Source organism: Anthonomus grandis, chromosome 3 (genome assembly GCF_022605725.1).
Source record: "Anthonomus grandis grandis chromosome 3, icAntGran1.3, whole genome shotgun sequence".
In the NCBI taxonomy this organism is placed as follows: Eukaryota; Metazoa; Arthropoda; class Insecta; order Coleoptera; family Curculionidae; genus Anthonomus; species Anthonomus grandis.
The window spans coordinates 35,691,558-35,709,054 of NC_065548.1; the positions used below are offsets into that span (position 1 = coordinate 35,691,558).

At 31.4% G+C, this 17,497-nt stretch overlaps 1 protein-coding gene across 2 annotated transcripts in view; it reads right to left on the reverse strand.

Annotated features, from left to right (window-relative positions):
• Nucleotides 1-17,497, reverse strand: part of LOC126734463 (cadherin-99C) — a 193,587-nt gene that overhangs the window by 35,656 nt on the left and 140,434 nt on the right. For both annotated transcript variants that reach the window (XM_050438106.1, XM_050438105.1), the window contains exons 11-12: nucleotides 14,235-14,496; nucleotides 10,997-11,200 (exon numbers count right to left, since the gene is read on the reverse strand). In XM_050438106.1, the coding sequence (XP_050294063.1) occupies nucleotides 10,997-11,200; nucleotides 14,235-14,496 (466 nt within the window). The remainder of the gene's footprint in view (nucleotides 1-10,996; nucleotides 11,201-14,234; nucleotides 14,497-17,497) is intronic.

Here is a 17,497-nt window from a genome sequence, read left to right on the forward strand (position 1 = left end):
GGTTAACCTATAGTTGAATATTTGTTTTTTTGTAATTTAGATTCTTTCGTGCATATGGACGTAGTAAATTTTTTGTCAGCGGAAAGGCTTCATCACCTACTATGACATAAGGTTGAGCAATATTTTCTTTAGGTAAAGGTTTTCCTTTTGGGATATTTAATGAATCCTTTTGAAGTTTTTGCCAAAACGGACCATTTTTGAATACTGTTGAATCAGAAAAATTTCCATATGCTCTAACATCGACATAAGTAAAGCAATAATTCGCGTCACAAACGGCTAATAAAAGGACTGAGAAGAAATGCTTATAATTGAAGAAGAGAGAGCCACTTTTTGTCGGCTTAATAATTCTGATGTGTTTGCCGTCGACGGCCCCAATACAATTGGGAAAATTTGCGCGCTCTTTAATTCCAGGGAAATGTTTTCCCATTTTTTAGTAGTTGGTATTCCCATACATTCATCCTTGAGCAAAGTCCAAATAACGATACAAACTTCTTCCACAACAGTGCTGATAGTTGAAATGCCCAGTCGATATGTATAATGTAAATCTGTGAATGTGTTGCCAGTTGCCTAATATCTGAAATAAAAAAAAATATTCATAGATTTAATTTTTTTTTAGTTGTTAAGCTACAAAAACGTTGGAAAACCGTAAGAGATGCCTTCACTCGTTGTCGTGCTAAAGGAAAAACTTTGAAAAGCGGATCAGCAGCAAAAAAAGGTGTCAAATATACATATTATGAGAATTTGAGGTTTTTGGAGAAATCTATGGAACTCAACAGGTAGTTTTAAACGATTTTATTTCACTTGGGACCTGAAAAAACATACATTTTTTAGCACCGAAGCAAATTTTACTGAGGCCACTCCACAATCAGATGACCAAAATAGTAACCAAGAAGATTATGACCATTCGGATAAAGAAATCGATGATGGGAAAGTCCAAGCTGAACGAGTGAAACCACTTTTTGAGAGAAAAAGGGCTCCAAAAAGACTTGCATTAGAAGAAAGTCTGGTTAAATTTAAAAAAAAAACTGAAGAGCCTATAGGTGATGAAGACAAATAATTTTTGGACTCATTATTACCGACTCTTCGGAACTTCAATCAGGATCAAAAGCTGCAATTCCGAATTGAAGTATTGAATTGTGAAAGTCGATTTACTTCAATACCAACGATTTCCCCTGGGGCATACGACATTATATCGTCGCCACAATCAAATACATTTAATTTAAGCCAACCACCTGACAAGTATATCCTGCCTACACTCAGTTGCCATAGTGTAGTTAAAAATGTAATATTATGTATCGCAATAAATAATATTCAATAACTATCAGTAATATACATTATTAACTTACCTAAGTGCTACACACAGTCGGTCGGTCGCCGATATAGATAGCCTAACTACATTTTTATGGATCAACTTGAATTCTAGTTTTACATTCAATTCGTCGAAGGTCGTAGTACTCATCCGAAAGTAATTAAAAAATTTCCTTGGATGCTCCCTCAACTCCGAATATAGGGTTTCAAATGCACCTTTTAGTAACCTTTGGCTGACAATAGGATGTACCCAAAATCGTCTTTTTCTTGCTATTTTTCTCTGAATTAAACAATATGCTGCCACGGCAACAACGCCCGAGGTACATAGTTGCGCGTCCATTTTGATACTGCTTCACTATCCCCATGTGAAAAGAAAGTCGACGCTCTACGCCCTACTCGGAGCGTAGGACGTAGGCACTAAGAATTATTCTTATATCCATTTTATCAGATCATATTGCTTTGGACTTAATCTCTGTGATTAATTCTAGAATATCTGTTTCTAATACATTTTAAAAAAAGTTGTAAGTTTTGCTTAAAATTATTTTTGTAAAAATTCATGATATTTTTTTATGATATCGTTATTATTGTCTTGATTTTGTGGAATACAGACATTGAAAAATTATATATTTAATAGGCATTTTTTAAGAAATCAGGTATTTCGGTGTTTTTTTATTCCATAACAATATTGTCGTAAGTCCTGCCAATTATTTTTCGAATATGAAAATTTATATTTTTTTTCTTGCTTTAAGTTACAGCTGTCAAATTACGCAACCTTCTGTAGTTTTCCCTATTAGCGTCTGTTTTATTTTTTTAATATTTCTAAAGAGCTTTGTTGCTTAGTAACATTAGGCCTTTTACATTATCGAGATATGGATATATAAGTCCATTAGCGCTCGGATATTATCTCTAAAAAAGCTTACTTTATGGTTAATGTCTTGAATATTATAGATATCTTGCCACCCTATAGACTGTAAATCATATTGAAGCAGGCTAATATCGATGCTTTTTATATCTCTATACTCAACAAACTTTTTATAACAGGGTATCGATAAGTCACAAAAAATAATTTTATGATTAGAGACTTTTAAACACGTTTATAATATTTATTTCCCTATAAATTAACATTAGGTCTATAAGAGAACTGGTAATTTATGAAAATCGCACATTATTTAATGACAAGGTAAAATCATTAACATCTTAAAGGCAAATATATCATTGTAATCCAAAGTTAAACCTTTCGTACAATAGATATTATCACATATTCGTACAACAGTAATAAAAATTCCACCCTTTTGAAGGCAGCGTACATCCAAGATAGATGGATGGATAGATAGGTAGATACATCCAATTTTAACTTAATCCAGATTTGTTACCAGGTATAATCATATTAATTTTTTACCAAAACATAATGAAAACAATCCCTAAAATAGCTATTAAATATTTAATGCTTTTAGACCTAAATTACCAAATAAAAGTTAACAATCTATACCAAAATAAAATTAGGAAAAAAGAAATTAATATACAGGGTCCTGCGACAGTGCGTTCTATAAAGCCTAAAAAATAAGGTTAAAGATTTAACTAAAAAAATCTCCTAAAAAAATATTGGGACCTCATAGCGCATATCTGGAAAATATTTTGAAGTATACAAGGTGCTTCAAAAAAGTAGGGCGATATAAGCAGCATTTTTTTTTAATGGAATGCCATTCTTTTTATTTTATTTTTAAGACCGCCTTAGGCTATCTAGTATATGCGCTAAATATGGCTGCTTTGTCATGCGCAGTTTGACTGCAATAATTTTTTTCATAAAAAAATCTAAAAATCATTACATCATTTAATTTCATCTTGATACTAGAAATGTTAATTCAATGTCAATATTGGACTTAACTGGGATTCTAGAAGAATGGAGAATTACTTTGACTTAAATTGTTTCCTTCTGTCATATACAGGGTGTTCGTAGTTAGCAATCATATTTTACGAATTTCAAAGCTCCATTTCTCGCTTTTTTTAATTGAAACACCATGTATATTTTTTATCTATTTAATGAAGATTTAATACATGAACATTTTTTTTTACGTAAACATATTAGCTATCTTTAGTCGTTTTTAAAATATTTACGATAATAATTAAACAAGCATATTAAAAATATTTATCATTTTATTATTGTTACATTAAGTGTTCAATATGTCCTCCGTTTTGTTCAAAACATAAATTAATACGTTCCTTCTTTCTACTTCATGTAGCATTTGTGGAATTACTTGAGCAAACGCATCCCGTATTCTCTGCTCCATATCTACTGCCGTTGTAGGTGGATTTCTACTATAAACAATTTCTTTTACAAAACCCCATAAAAAAAATCTAATTTTGTTAGGTGATTTGGCTGGCCAATTAATAGGTCAATTCCTTCCAATCCATTTTTCTTCAAAGGTCACATTTAAATATTCAGTGATATTTCGAGAAAAATGTGGAGGAGCTCCGTCTGTTGAAACCACATTCGGTTTCTAGTAATTAATGGAACATTTGCAAGTAATCTAGGCAGTTAATTTTGTAAAAATTGAAGGTACATTTCTCCATTGAGATGACCATTAAAAAAATAGGGACCGATAATGGTGCTTTCAATAATTCCACCCCACACATTTAATGACCACCTATGCTGGTAGTCGATCTGCCGCATAAAATGGGGGTTTACGGATGAATAATAATGAAAGTTATGTCTATTTAATGATCCGTTTTTATGAAATGTTGCCTCATCCGTAAATAGGGCATTATTAAAAAACGTGGGGTCGTTTTGTAATTTATTTCTGCTGCAAGTACAAAATTTAAGTCGGTTTTGTATATCCCTATCAAAAAGTGCTTGATGTTCATGGATGTGGTATGGATGAAAATTATTTCTTTTTAAAATTCGTTGCACTGATCTTTCACTTATTCCAACTGCTTCTCCGATATTTGACTGACTTAGGTGAGGATCTTCGGTTACCGTTAATAACACATCTAACTCTTGCTTCTGATTAGTAACAGGCCTCATTCTATCTTGCTTGGGGTAAAAAACACTCCCTGTCTCCACAAATTTTGCTAGTAACCTTCTAAAAGGTTTTTCTTCTGGACATGTTCTATCAGGATAGCGCGCCCCATACATTCGAGAGGCTAAGAGGCAATTATTTTCAGATTCCCCCAATACAAATATCATGTCAACAAGTAGTTCGTCTTTGCTAAAATGAATTTTATAAGTATGCAATTTTCGTTCAGATTAGATTTCTGAAACAAAACTCCAAATTTCTTTTACAAACAAAGTTACTATAATCCAAATAACTGAATACTTAAGCTAATAATATACATACAAAAATGATATTCTCACCAAAGGGTCAAAAATTTATTTAGAGAAACAGGTGAAATATTTTGCTTGGCAAGAAAAAAGGTATTAAAATACCTATTTTGTTAAGAATGCAGATTTCCTGGTTCTTATTTAAACATTTTATTATCTACGGATAATTATCGTGAATATTTTAAAAACGACTAAAGATTGCTAATATGTTTACATAATAAAAAAATGTTTATGTATTAAATCTTCAATAAATGGATAAAAAATATACAGGGTGTTCCATTTAAAAAAAGCGAGAAATGGAGCTTTGAAATTCGTAATACGGTAAAATATAAATTCGGTACTTTTTTCAAGCACCCTGTATACTTCAAAATATTTTCCAGATATGCACTATCAGGTCCCAAAATTTTTTTAAGAGGTTAGAAAATTTTAACCTAATTTTTTTAAGCTTTATGGAAGACCGACGCACTGTTGCAGGACCCTGTATAATCTTAAAATAAATTTTATTTTCTTTTTAGGCCCTTTATGCAAATTAGGTTGTAGCTAATACAATTAAACATTTAATTTTCAGTTTCGTGTTTGTGACCCAATATCTTCAATATTGCGGAGGGTTGTTGGGTAAGGTCAGAAATAAAACAGAAACCTGTTTACTTAAATGTCGACTTTTCGACTTATATTAAGTCATCCTCAGGACACTGAAATGGATTCAAGTAATCACAGAGATAAAACAAAGTAATTTCAAGTACATAAAAAAACACTATTAAAATAAATGTTCTTTACGTGTATGTAAGAAGTACCGACGTGACGACGACGCGACGCTAGGTCATCATCATAGATCGTCGCCCCAATATTTATGCTTTGAGATACTTATGTCGGCGGGGCAATAACTTATTATAAGTTATTTGTTAATTAATAGCTATAGTTTATTACTAGTGACCTAAGAGTTATTTTCCTTTAGAATTTAAGTTATGGTTACGTTAGTGTTTTTACACTTTTTAGTATGATCATGATGTTTACTTTTTGGGACGGAACTGATTTAGAAGGGACTCGCTCTTTGCCTTTCTTTAGGAAAGCATGTATTTTTGTTGTTCGTAACGTCGCAGTTTTATTATTAATATAATTTTTAATTTAATTATCGAGTTTTCTTACATCAGAAGTGGGATCGGCTTACTAAAAGTACCACCTATTGTTCGATATTGTTTTCGTGGACGGCTTTAAATCAGTAAAAAAAAGAAAAACTTAATCGCGTCTTGTGGATACAAAAATTATGGAAGAGTTCGCGAAAATTTTAACCGACTCTCTAAAAACGCTAAGAGATGAAAACAAAAGTGCTATGTCGACGTTAGTGGACATTCCGACGTTTAATCCGGGAAATAACGATGACGGTGCGGTAAGGTGGTGTAACGAATTGGAAAAATTGGGTGAAACTTTTAAGTGGTCCGATCATGAGTTACTTGCCAGAGGTTCGAGTGGGTTGGTTGGAGAAGCAAGGGACTGGTTGTCGACTTGGAAGCCATTACAGCGAACCTGGGAGGACTTTAGGACTGGGTTATGCAGTCTTTATCCGGCCAAGAGAAATCTAAGCGAAAAGTTGCGAATAGGCTGCTTGTACACCAGCAATGACGCTACCTCGTACTGTGAGTATGCCAGAAAAGAAAATAATGAAAAATTTATTTGGGGTAATGATCAAAAAAAAATAGCAAAAACTCTATCTGAAGACATGGAAAAATTACATCGAGTTCTAGCTTTATTATCGTCAGCTGGGTTTTCTCTTAATATAAAAAAATGTCATTTTTTTTCGACAAAAATCGAATATTTAGGGCAGGAAATATCTGAAAAAGGGGTAAGACCGGGAAAAAATAAAGTAGAAGCTCTGTTAAATACTTCGGATCCTCAAAACCTAAAACAAGTTCGTCAATTTATGGGCCTTGTGAACTATTTCCGCAAATTTATACCGGAGCTGTCATCGCGTACTGCGTGCATAACTAAACTTACAAAAAATAATGAAAAGTTTGTGTGGGGAACCGATCAACAAATTGCGAAAGCTTATATTTGTGCCTTTTTAAGTCAACGACCTTTACTAGTTTTTTTGATAATAATTTACCGACAGAACTTCACACAGATGCTAGTGCGGTCGGTTTTGGGGCCATACTTTTTCAACGGCATAAAGATAATCAGTTAAGGGTGGTGGCTTATTTTTCTCGGAGAACTTCTAATGAGGAGTCTAAATACCACTCATATGAATTGCAGACCTTGGCAGCTTTTTATGCTATTAAACATTTTCGGGTATATCTTCTTGACATACAATTTAAATTAATTACAGATTGTAACTCTCTAAAATTATTACAAAATAAAAAAGAACTTATCCCGAGGGTTGCCAGATGGTGGCTCTATTTACAATAATATACCTTTGATATCAATTACCGAAAGGGCAAATATTTACAGCATGCCGATTATTTAAGTAGGAACTCTGTGGTTAGAAATCCGAAACAAAACGTAGTAAATACAATTTCGACAGATAACTTGCTAAGAAAAGCTCAGAAACACGATTCCGAAACGTTAAATATTTAAGAGCAACTTAGGAAGGCAAACTTACAAAAGATTATTTTTGTCAAAATAATATTCTTTTCTGGAAAATAAATCCTGGTCAAAATCTGCCTATTTATCGTGCTTTTGTTAGGTTAGGTTTGCTGAAATTATTTGACGACGAACAATGTCGTGTGGGCCCTGATAAAACATTTGCAAAAATAAACCATTATTTCTGGTTTCCTACAATGGCTAAATTTGTGAAAAAGTATTGCTCTCATTGTTTAAAATGCATTGTAAACAAAGATCATAGTGGTCCCACACAAGGGTTACTGCACCCAATCGACAAAAAACCGATCCCTTTTCAAGTAGTTCATGCGGATTGTGAAGGCCCCTTTCCCATGTCTGTCGATGGATATAACCATCTGTTGCTTTTAATTGATTCGTTTACAAAATTTTTGTTTTTAATTCCTCTTAAATCGCTTTCGGGTCCTGAGACATGCAAATCTATTAAATTGTATCTAAGCTTGTTTGGAATTACTAAAACTTTTATTTGCGATAGAGGCAGTAACTTCACCCACCAATCTGTTAAACAGATGTTAAAAGAATTAGGTATTCGACAACACCTGATTGCAAAAAGCGCTCCTCGTGGCAATGGCCAAGTTGAGAGATATGTGAAAACTGTTTTAAATTTATTAAGAACAGAGGTCAGCGACAATAAGTCAGAATGGCCGAACTCTATTTTAAAATTACAACACTTAATACTACGGAACAAAAGACCACCGGATTTTCTCCAGTTTATTTATTGACCGGCGTAAGCGGTAATATACCAGACATTAAAACATTGATCGAATCTATCCCAAATCTCGACGTGCCTAAAAGTTTAGAAAATGATCGCCTGGAACAAGCCGACGACACAAAAATTTTGTTTGATAAAACCAGACGATCTAATAAAATTATTAATATTGGCGATTTAGTATTTCACCCATCGGGAAACAGTTATTTAGCTAAGCTAGATAATAAGTATGAAGCCCGTTTGAGGTTATAAAAGTATTGCCAAACGAAAGGTTCGAATTAAAGAAACTACGAACAGAAAATGCACTGTTGCCAAAGTCATGATTAGAATTTGGCCTGGTGAATTCTTCGAGATATAAAATTTATATTTTCAGGTATAAAATTGTTTATTGGAATGTAGAAGTGAGAGCGATTGTAAATATTTATTTCAAAATATTTTTGTTTATTTTTTTACAGTTTCAACGCATGGAAAAAAAACTGCGGAAACGCTTTGCAAATATAGTTTGTTGAAAGCGATAATTGTTTAAAATTTTGCGAGCCAAAAACATTTTTTTTTTAAATCAAATTGATATTGGTCAAATGTTTACACTACGCTCTCATTTCATCGACATTTAAAATGGCGATTTGGCAAAATTCTGCTTTTGGTTTTCTGTTGTTACAGATTGCTACCGAAGTTGTTGTCTCTTTGGCATATGTCAATTCGAGAGCGAATTGAAGTGTCAGGTTGGCCGTGTAAGAAGTACCGACGTGACGACAGAGAAAAACAAACCACTGGTGGTTTGTTTTTCTCTGGTGACGACGACGCGACGCTAGGTCATCATCATAGATCGTCGCCCCAATATTTATGCTTTGGGATACTTATGTCGGCGGGGCAATAACTTATTATAAGTTATTTGTTAATTAATAGCTATAGTTTATTACTAGTGACCTAAGAGTTATTTTCCTTTAGAATTTAAGTTATGGTTACGTTAGTGTTTTTACACTTTTTAGTATGATCATGATGTTAACTTTTTGGGACGGAACTGATTTAGAAGGGACTCGCTCTTTGCCTTTCTTTAGGAAAGCATGTATTTTTGTTGTTCGTAATGTCGCAGTTTTATTATTAATATAATCTTTAATTTAACTATCGAGTTTTCTTACATGTACAAACATTAAAACAACAAAAAACCAAAACCACGACACAATTAAAATTACATTCAGGTACAATCCGTTAAAAAATTTTGTTATAAAAAAAAATATAAAATTTATTTTTTATACACAAGAGGTGTACTTACCTAAGAGTAAGTTTCTTTAGTTATAATTAAAATACATTTATAATGGGAGCGTAGAATTATTTTTAACATGGGTTAAATTGTAGGTGTTATTGTGGGCAAACATTTAATGTTATTTTTTCTTCTCATGACTCCGCACTAGACGTATCCAAGTTCTTGTAAATGTTATTCCCAAGCTTTCAGGTATAAATTATATTGAGCACTTAGCAATAGTTAAATAACAAACTTGATTCCACGTAATCTATTTTTAGCAAAATCCCGTTTTTACTGAGTCATGACCGATGCATTCTTTCCAAGACGATTCCACTATTTCCATCACTAACTAATTTCGTTTTTAGATACATTAATGTATCTGTTTTTTTAATTGTTTGTAACTATTTGCAACCTTCATACTTTTACCATAAACACTTTTCGGCAGCTGCTAACCTTTGTCTATCTCTTTTTCGTAGCTCACATATCTCTGAGCTGTATAATAGTATACTTTGTACAATAGCTTCATACAATATATTCTCTTTTCTTAGTTTTTAAATATTAATTAACCACAGGAGAGAGTTTAGTTTATTTATTGCTTGTTTTCCTTAATTTATGCGATGGGTTAATTTTCTTAATCTAGTATAATTCGTTGAGTGTTGCACTGAACTTTTGCTTGTAGGATCGCAATTTGATTTCTTAGGTGGTGTAAGTTTACTTTTATATCGGCCTCAGAAGATTGCTTTGAGGCTTTTTTTCAAATGACATTCCTTGGAATGTATGTTGATTCTGCTTATAGAATTCATGTTCTTCCCGTAGTTTGCCAAGGCCTTGTTGAAATTCTGCCATCTTTCCTACGACGTATCTAAACACACATCGCAGAAATTTATTTAAACAAAATCTTCTTATTTAACTTAAAAAAATTATAATATTTTGGCGGAGCATAAAAAGTGCGTTACTAGACATTCGTCGACATGTTGAAAGATTTATTTTATATGTAAGATTGTATTTTTTTCCGAAAGGAATAACATTTATTTTGAAAAAATGAATTACAGACAAAAATAATCGATATGAAGTAAACAGTACTTAATAAAAATATTAAATCCAAGTGTTTGTTTCATAAAATAGTTATATATGTAACAAGTGTGTAAAATTATCCTTTTTTGATGAATGGGAAACTTGTTTGACAATTCCCATGAATAAAAAAAGGAGATTTTACACACGTGTAACATACAAAATTTTTTCTACTACCGAAGAAAAAATACCAGAAAAATATATTTAGAATTATGTGAATGGTACTATATGCTAAATAAATCCTAATCCGTAGGTCAGAAATAATTCGTTCTTTTGAATGGCTTATAGGGCAGCTAGTGAACTAGCAGGAGATGCTTGTAAATCAAGACATAAAGAACTGAAAAACGCGAGTTCCTTACATCTTGAAATAAATACCTAATGTTTTTATTATTTTGTTGTTAAAAATATATTCATCTGTTTAGAGCATTTAATGCGTTACATACATGCGTTTAATGCATTTAAATTTATATAGGTATAGTTAGAGTTACATATTGTTGACTCATATTATGTAGGACCTTAAAGAATTCCTAGAAAGAAAAAACAAGAATTCCCCATAATAGCCTCTATTACGTTTTGACACGCTGTATATGTTTTAGTCATCTTGTTGTTATTAAACAAAAACTTTTTTGTATATTACGGCCAAGATATACTTATTCTTTATCTTGTTTAACTTTAAAAAAGGGCAGATACCTAGACATCCATTATTTTATATTTTTAATTTTTTGATAAAACTTACCTAAGTCTGTTGCTTGTACTGTTAGACTATACTGGTCACCAGCATTTAATTTTCCTGTAGTAGTAATCTCCCCAGTTTTTGAGTCAATGATGAATTTGCTATTTCCATTATTTGACACGTGGTAAATTGAATATTTTATAATTGAGTTTTCCTCTTCGTCATTATCAGTAGCGTGGATTGTAGTAACTTTTCGTTTGGCGTCTCCTGAAGAAAAGCAAAAAAACCTTTTTACTATTTAAGGCTGATTTTCGATCCTTAGTAAAGCAAAGTGTGAATGAGATCAAGATAATAATCATAAATAAAATTAAAATACTATGACTGAAAAAAAAATTGATCACATTGTTTTCTAATTTTTAAATTCTTAAAAATTAGAGAACAATCAAATAGATCAATTTTTTTTCACCAAAGAACTAAGCCGTCAAGGTAATTATTACCATTCTCTAAGGCAAGATAGAATAAATACTAAAACCAGCTCTAATTTTTTCTACATTTTATCACAGATTTAATTTAGACTTTTTGTATTTTGTATTTACTCTTCCATAGTTGACAAGTAGAGAGTACTATAATATTAAAAGGTTCACTAAAACCTGCACTAGATTTTCTCTTCTTTGTTTCTTGTTGGTCGCGTCTTCTTCTTTTTCTAGTTGCTGCAATTTTTTTCTGTTTTCTTGTTATTGTTTTTCTTTCTAAATAGACTTAGTAATTTATTTTCAAAGCATGTTGTAAGCAGTTAGTCTTTCTTTTTTTAGGTAATTCTTCTGGTGGATTGGCGTAACGGTTAAATAAACCATATCAAAATTTATAGTAACTTAATCTCTTGTCTTGTAATCTCGTGTCTCTCTCGAAATTGCTTTCATAATACGTCATCATAAATTCCACGGTTCCTAAACCCAAATATAATTAATTATTTTTAGTATTATTTAGTATATTAGGATTTTTGACTAAATATATTATAATAATTATTGTTTAATTTACCACGTCTTCAATTCTACTGAAATTCATGTGAAAAGCTATAACATTTCACACCAACACAAAATATGCTATTTTTATGCCATTTTCGGAGTTCCTGTCTAGATTAACTAAAAATGTAATATGGGGTGTTTTAGTCTTATGGTAATTAAATTTAGTTCCCCTAACAAAAATATTTAAAAAAATTTATTCCGTTTTTATCGATTTTTATAATCGCTGCGCAGGTCATTTTCATAAAATTGTATAATTATCCGATATTATAAGATTTGTTTATTTTTGTAGTTTTTTGATTGGTGAATAGACGGTTTTTGAATTTGAATATGGTTTCAAGAAAGACTTCGGTTCCAAAATATAGGGTATTTGAACAATAACTAAAAAATCTTGGTGTAGATTTTAATGGAATTCCTATGGTTTATTTAAATTAATTACTGACATCTACTGTACCAATTAGATTGTATCCATTTTCATCCCAAATATCTAGGGATGTACGTAGCAAGTAGTAGATTATTTCATGCAGAAACAACAATATCATATAACATATAATAGTTTCTTTGCATATTTTATGTGCCAATTTTTCCATTTTCCCAAATATTAAAAGGCGAGTTCTAGAAACTAGCACTTTAAAAGTTACAAAACCTTATCACCGAATAACTGCCAGAAATATTGCTGTGAAGAGGATATTTTAAAAAGAATTGCAAATACTCCATTGACTTGACTATATGACAACAGTGCCTATAGGTATTCTTATCCATCCGTTATAAGGCTGACTATTGCCGAATGTAATTTCGTATCTTTGATCGCAATTTAATTGAAAATTTTATTCGACGCTGTTTAGAATATAGAAATAGATCATTTAATAGCTTTAACTATTATCTGTATTATAAATACAATCCTTATTCAATGCAGTAAAGTAACCAGGTACCAGCAATATTTTCGTGTAAACGGCGGACGATAATTGTAGCTGTTAAATTGATTGGCCCGTTTGTATTACTGCCTTGCTTAACTCGAAATGGCGACTGCGTGTTCTTACGTTATACTTTCCCAGGTCTCTGACAAGTAGTTGAATGTTCAGGTCTCTTAAAAGTAATATAAGAACCCATTTAAGGTTTAGACTAGATACTAAATAGGTAGAGGAAGACTTTACACTCCAGATCCTGTACCTCTAGATTTTTCTTCTTTGGGATACCTAAAAAATTTTATGCACAAGACCCTATTTTCTTCCAACTGTAACAAAGTAGATACGATAATGCAATGCCGATATCGACACCATCGAGGACTCAGTTTAAATATTTACTGTGATTTTTTTATTAGTTATTATTATTGCCTATTACGTAGGAAAAATGGGATGTAAGTGAATGTTTTGTATAAAATAATTTAACCTTTTTTATAGTAAAAATAATTACTCATACTTACTAATAATACACTCTTTTTTAAATTTCTAAGAAGTTGTATTTTTCCCTAAGAGCATAGAGTCGAATTAAAAAATAGTAATGTTAAAAAATAGAAAATATATTTCATTCAGTTCCTCTGAATAGTCAAATGCAAAAACAGTACAAGGTATATTTTTTTATAAAAAAAAAACAACCGTATCCAGATTCATAGAACCTTTTTTTCTACATATTTAAGAGAAACCTAGATTTAAAACCCCTGCACTTTTCTTAAAAAATACTTTTTTCCAAATGGTTTGTTCTAGGATAGCCCACATACTCAATGGTAACTGATTTAACCAAACTTGCCTAAATTAAGTATAATAAGATTTTAGCATGTTTATTTGGCAAGTTACAATATATTAATAAATATTGACTATCGAATTGACTAAAGACTTGACTATCAAATTTGCAGCAGCGAGGAAGGAATTAGGACAAACATTTTGGCCATTTTCAAGAGCTCCCTTGCCAAAGAAGAATTAGTGGAGCTAGACAGGGTGTTATTTTAAGAAAACTATAGAAAAACATTTTGAGAATAGTAAAATAATATTTAAATTAATTTTACTAAATAATAATTATGTTTTCTTACTGCAAAATATATGTAATTATTTTTTTTTTTTAATTGTGACTAAAGTATTGACTTTTGTTCTATTCAGTGTCGGGATTATAAGCTGAGCACGTTTCTGGGCATTTTGTGTGTCAATAATGAAATCCGTCATCTTATATTTACAATTTCGACAATAGTTATATACTAAACAAATAAAGAGTAATTTAACATAATTAAAGTAAAAATAATTGAAGAACTGCATGCTTAAATAATAGGGGTACATTTTATGTATTACCTGCTGGTACAGTTACAGGTGCAATACTTGGTAACATCGGAGCATTATCATTAATATCTAGAAGATTCACAGTTAATGATGCTGGAGCGCTAGCAGCTGCACTATTCTTTTCTCTTGCTACAATTTGAAATTTAAATTTTCCAGGATTCGGAGGGTCTCTGTCCAAGTTGTTTTCATTTACCACCAGGTGTCCCTCTTTGTCAATGATAAAGTATGGCGTAGTCAACTCAAAGGTGTAAACTGGTTTTGGATCTTCCGAGCCCTAAAACTTTATTATGTTAATAATAAATTCTACTTTTCTTGTCAGTCTTATTAGTTCCCAGACAGCGCACATCTTCCAATGGATGTCCAGTATTGATCCAAACTAAATCGAAATGTCTATGTATTAATAATGGACATCTAATGGATAATAATTATGAGAGTAATCCAATGTACTTCAAAATAATTTTGTCCAATGGGACTTCATTGACCTTCCAAAATATGCTTTGAAAATTATAATTAGTTTACTTGAGTCCAGTGGAGGATAGATTTTCTTGAGAAACTATTGAACTCTATTTTTATAGATCTCTAGTCGAAAAAATTGTCTTAAATTTATAGAACGTACGATGGATTTACTAACTATTTAGTCACAAAAAAGGTTTAAACAAAAAGAGAAGCCATTGAATAAATGAAAATGAAAAGCCATTGGATTAATATTTAAAAAAATCCTTGGTTTTGGTCAAAAATCGATTTGAGCATATTTATTGGCGAGGATTGGCCAATGGTCGATCCTTATGTTAAATGATGGATTATCACTCGAATCATCGATGAGTCGAGTAGAGTTTGTTTGTGAACTGACGCTGTCGGCTTCACAGTTCTATTTAGATTTTAGAGTATTTATGATTATATTTTATTATCGGTGCCGCATATAAATTATTCTTGACCTGGGCAAATAGCTAGAATCCAGTATTAATTAATTTGTATATGCATATTCTTTTCGCCGGAAATTTATGGTGAAATACAAATAGAAAATGATGGAATTAAAATAATGGAATCTTCAGACTCTCTGGGTAAGTTAGTTAATAAAAGTGCCACTGATGCAATATGTCCAATAAATTTTTATACTTATACTGGGTAAGCATTCATGGAATTACATATGCCCATATTGTAAATGGTTGGAAACATAATTTAATTTCCGTTTTTTTTTGAACACAGTTTTATTGGCAACGTCAAAAGCAAACCTAACTCGCCTTGACTGTCGTTTAATTGCTTTGAAGGTAAAAACTTACTAAACAATTAAAAACTGAATAAAATGTCGAACAAAACGCGTCCTTTTTAAAGACCGACGGAACAGTTTGAAAATATTTAGAATTTATTCATTGTTTTTGTCGAAAGAGACCAATAAGTTTAAAAAAATACTGATAGTCAAGGCAAGCAAGTATACAAATTCTGTAAACTTTAAAATACAAGGATTTTATTAATAATAAAACCTAAATTGGGGCCAACATGGGGACCTCAAACAAGATGAACTACTTAAAAACTAGACACTATTATGAAAATATTAAACCGAACGTAAGTAGAACCCTAAATAAACCCTACTTATCAACTTTAACGACAGAATACGAATAAAATAGTACAAAAACCAGGAGAATAACTAACGTATTTACATTTTCATAATAATATATTAACAATATACTTCATATTATTTTGAGCAGAGGGAGTCTTTTATTAAAATCCCCAATATCAAAATTAGTGTTGGGTGCCGAGTTCCGTGTCTTTACTGGACAGATACACTATACCTTATTTTTTGAAATAATACCAGTGCTGCTTTGCTTAAACTATATAATATAATTAATTTAAAAAAGTCATGCATTAAATTACAAAAGGTAAAAGGCGCGTAACAGTCGTTTCTCCTCCCTGCAAGAAGGGCTTGTTACTATTTAAACATCATCAAAAGATGTAATCTCATTGGGTAACATCCACAAGAAATAAAATTAAATTTTCACAAATAGAAATGAATGTTCATGTCACTTGTTATAAAACAGTTAAAAATAAAGCCTTAGATTTAAAACCCCTGCATATTAAAACTCTTTATGTTCGAAATTCACTCGTTACTCAAATAAATCAAAAACACTTTGATTTTAATAGTGTCTTACTTTAGCACGTACATAATTAATATTAATAATGTCTTTGAAGGGTTAAAAAAAAACTACAGCCTTGAGAGTCTTTATGTGTTTGTCCACCACGTACACAACTTAATACGCCATAAAAAACAAACACAAATCAATACTATAAATGACTTTATGCAATCGAACAATGAAACAGCTAACCGAACTTGAGCTTTCATGCTTAAAATACTCCAGAAAAACTTAGAAATACTCCCCTTTTGTCGGGCAATTAGAAAATTATTATAATGCGTAAATTAGAGCAGGTTGTTTACAACCACACCAAGGTCAAGAATACACAGGTCTTTACGCGGCGACTTCTCTGGCTGGACCGAGTCCTTACTTCTTTCCCGTCACAACAAACTTAATTATTCTCCTTTTTTGTTAATGCCGATGTCGCGTCGGTGACTTTTGTTCCGCGCTATGCTATACCGGGTGGACTTAATTTTGAGTAGATTTAATTAAATGTAAGAAATACCTGTTGTGAACGGTTTTCATCACATATATTACGGTATTTGATGACGAACAAAAAGTTAAACTAAAGAATTAAAGCAAGGACTGGCGAAAAACTCTATTCCTGCTTACCGAAGTTTTTTACATCAGTAAATACTTACAGGATCCAGTAAATTGCAATATTAAAGCGGTAAGTATAAGTTGGAATATTGTTGATTAAAGTTTTTATTTCGTAAAATAAAGTCTAAAGCTGTATGTCTTTTATGCAAGAGTTGCAAAATTTATTAGTTCCAATTAATAAACATTAAAGAAAAGCTTGTGGAAGAGGTTTTGTGGGACTTTTTGTGGCAAATTGGTAATTAAAAATGATTATAAGAAGTCACTTTTCGAAATTTGAGTTGTCGATTTTTAAATGCTCTGACAACTTCAAAGTTGTGGATAAAAAGGGCTGCTGATAGAGCAGCTGCAGATATATGAGAAAAATATATATTTACAAAACAAGTGTACTTGTTTTTGTACTATTTTTTGTTTTGCTTTATGTACCTTTTATTAAATATCTTATAGTTTAAGCTTTTGTAGTAACATTTAAAAACAAAATTTCAGTTAAAGAAAGTTTTATCCATGTTACAGGTAGTATTTTGTAATTAATTTGTGTTAATATTCTTT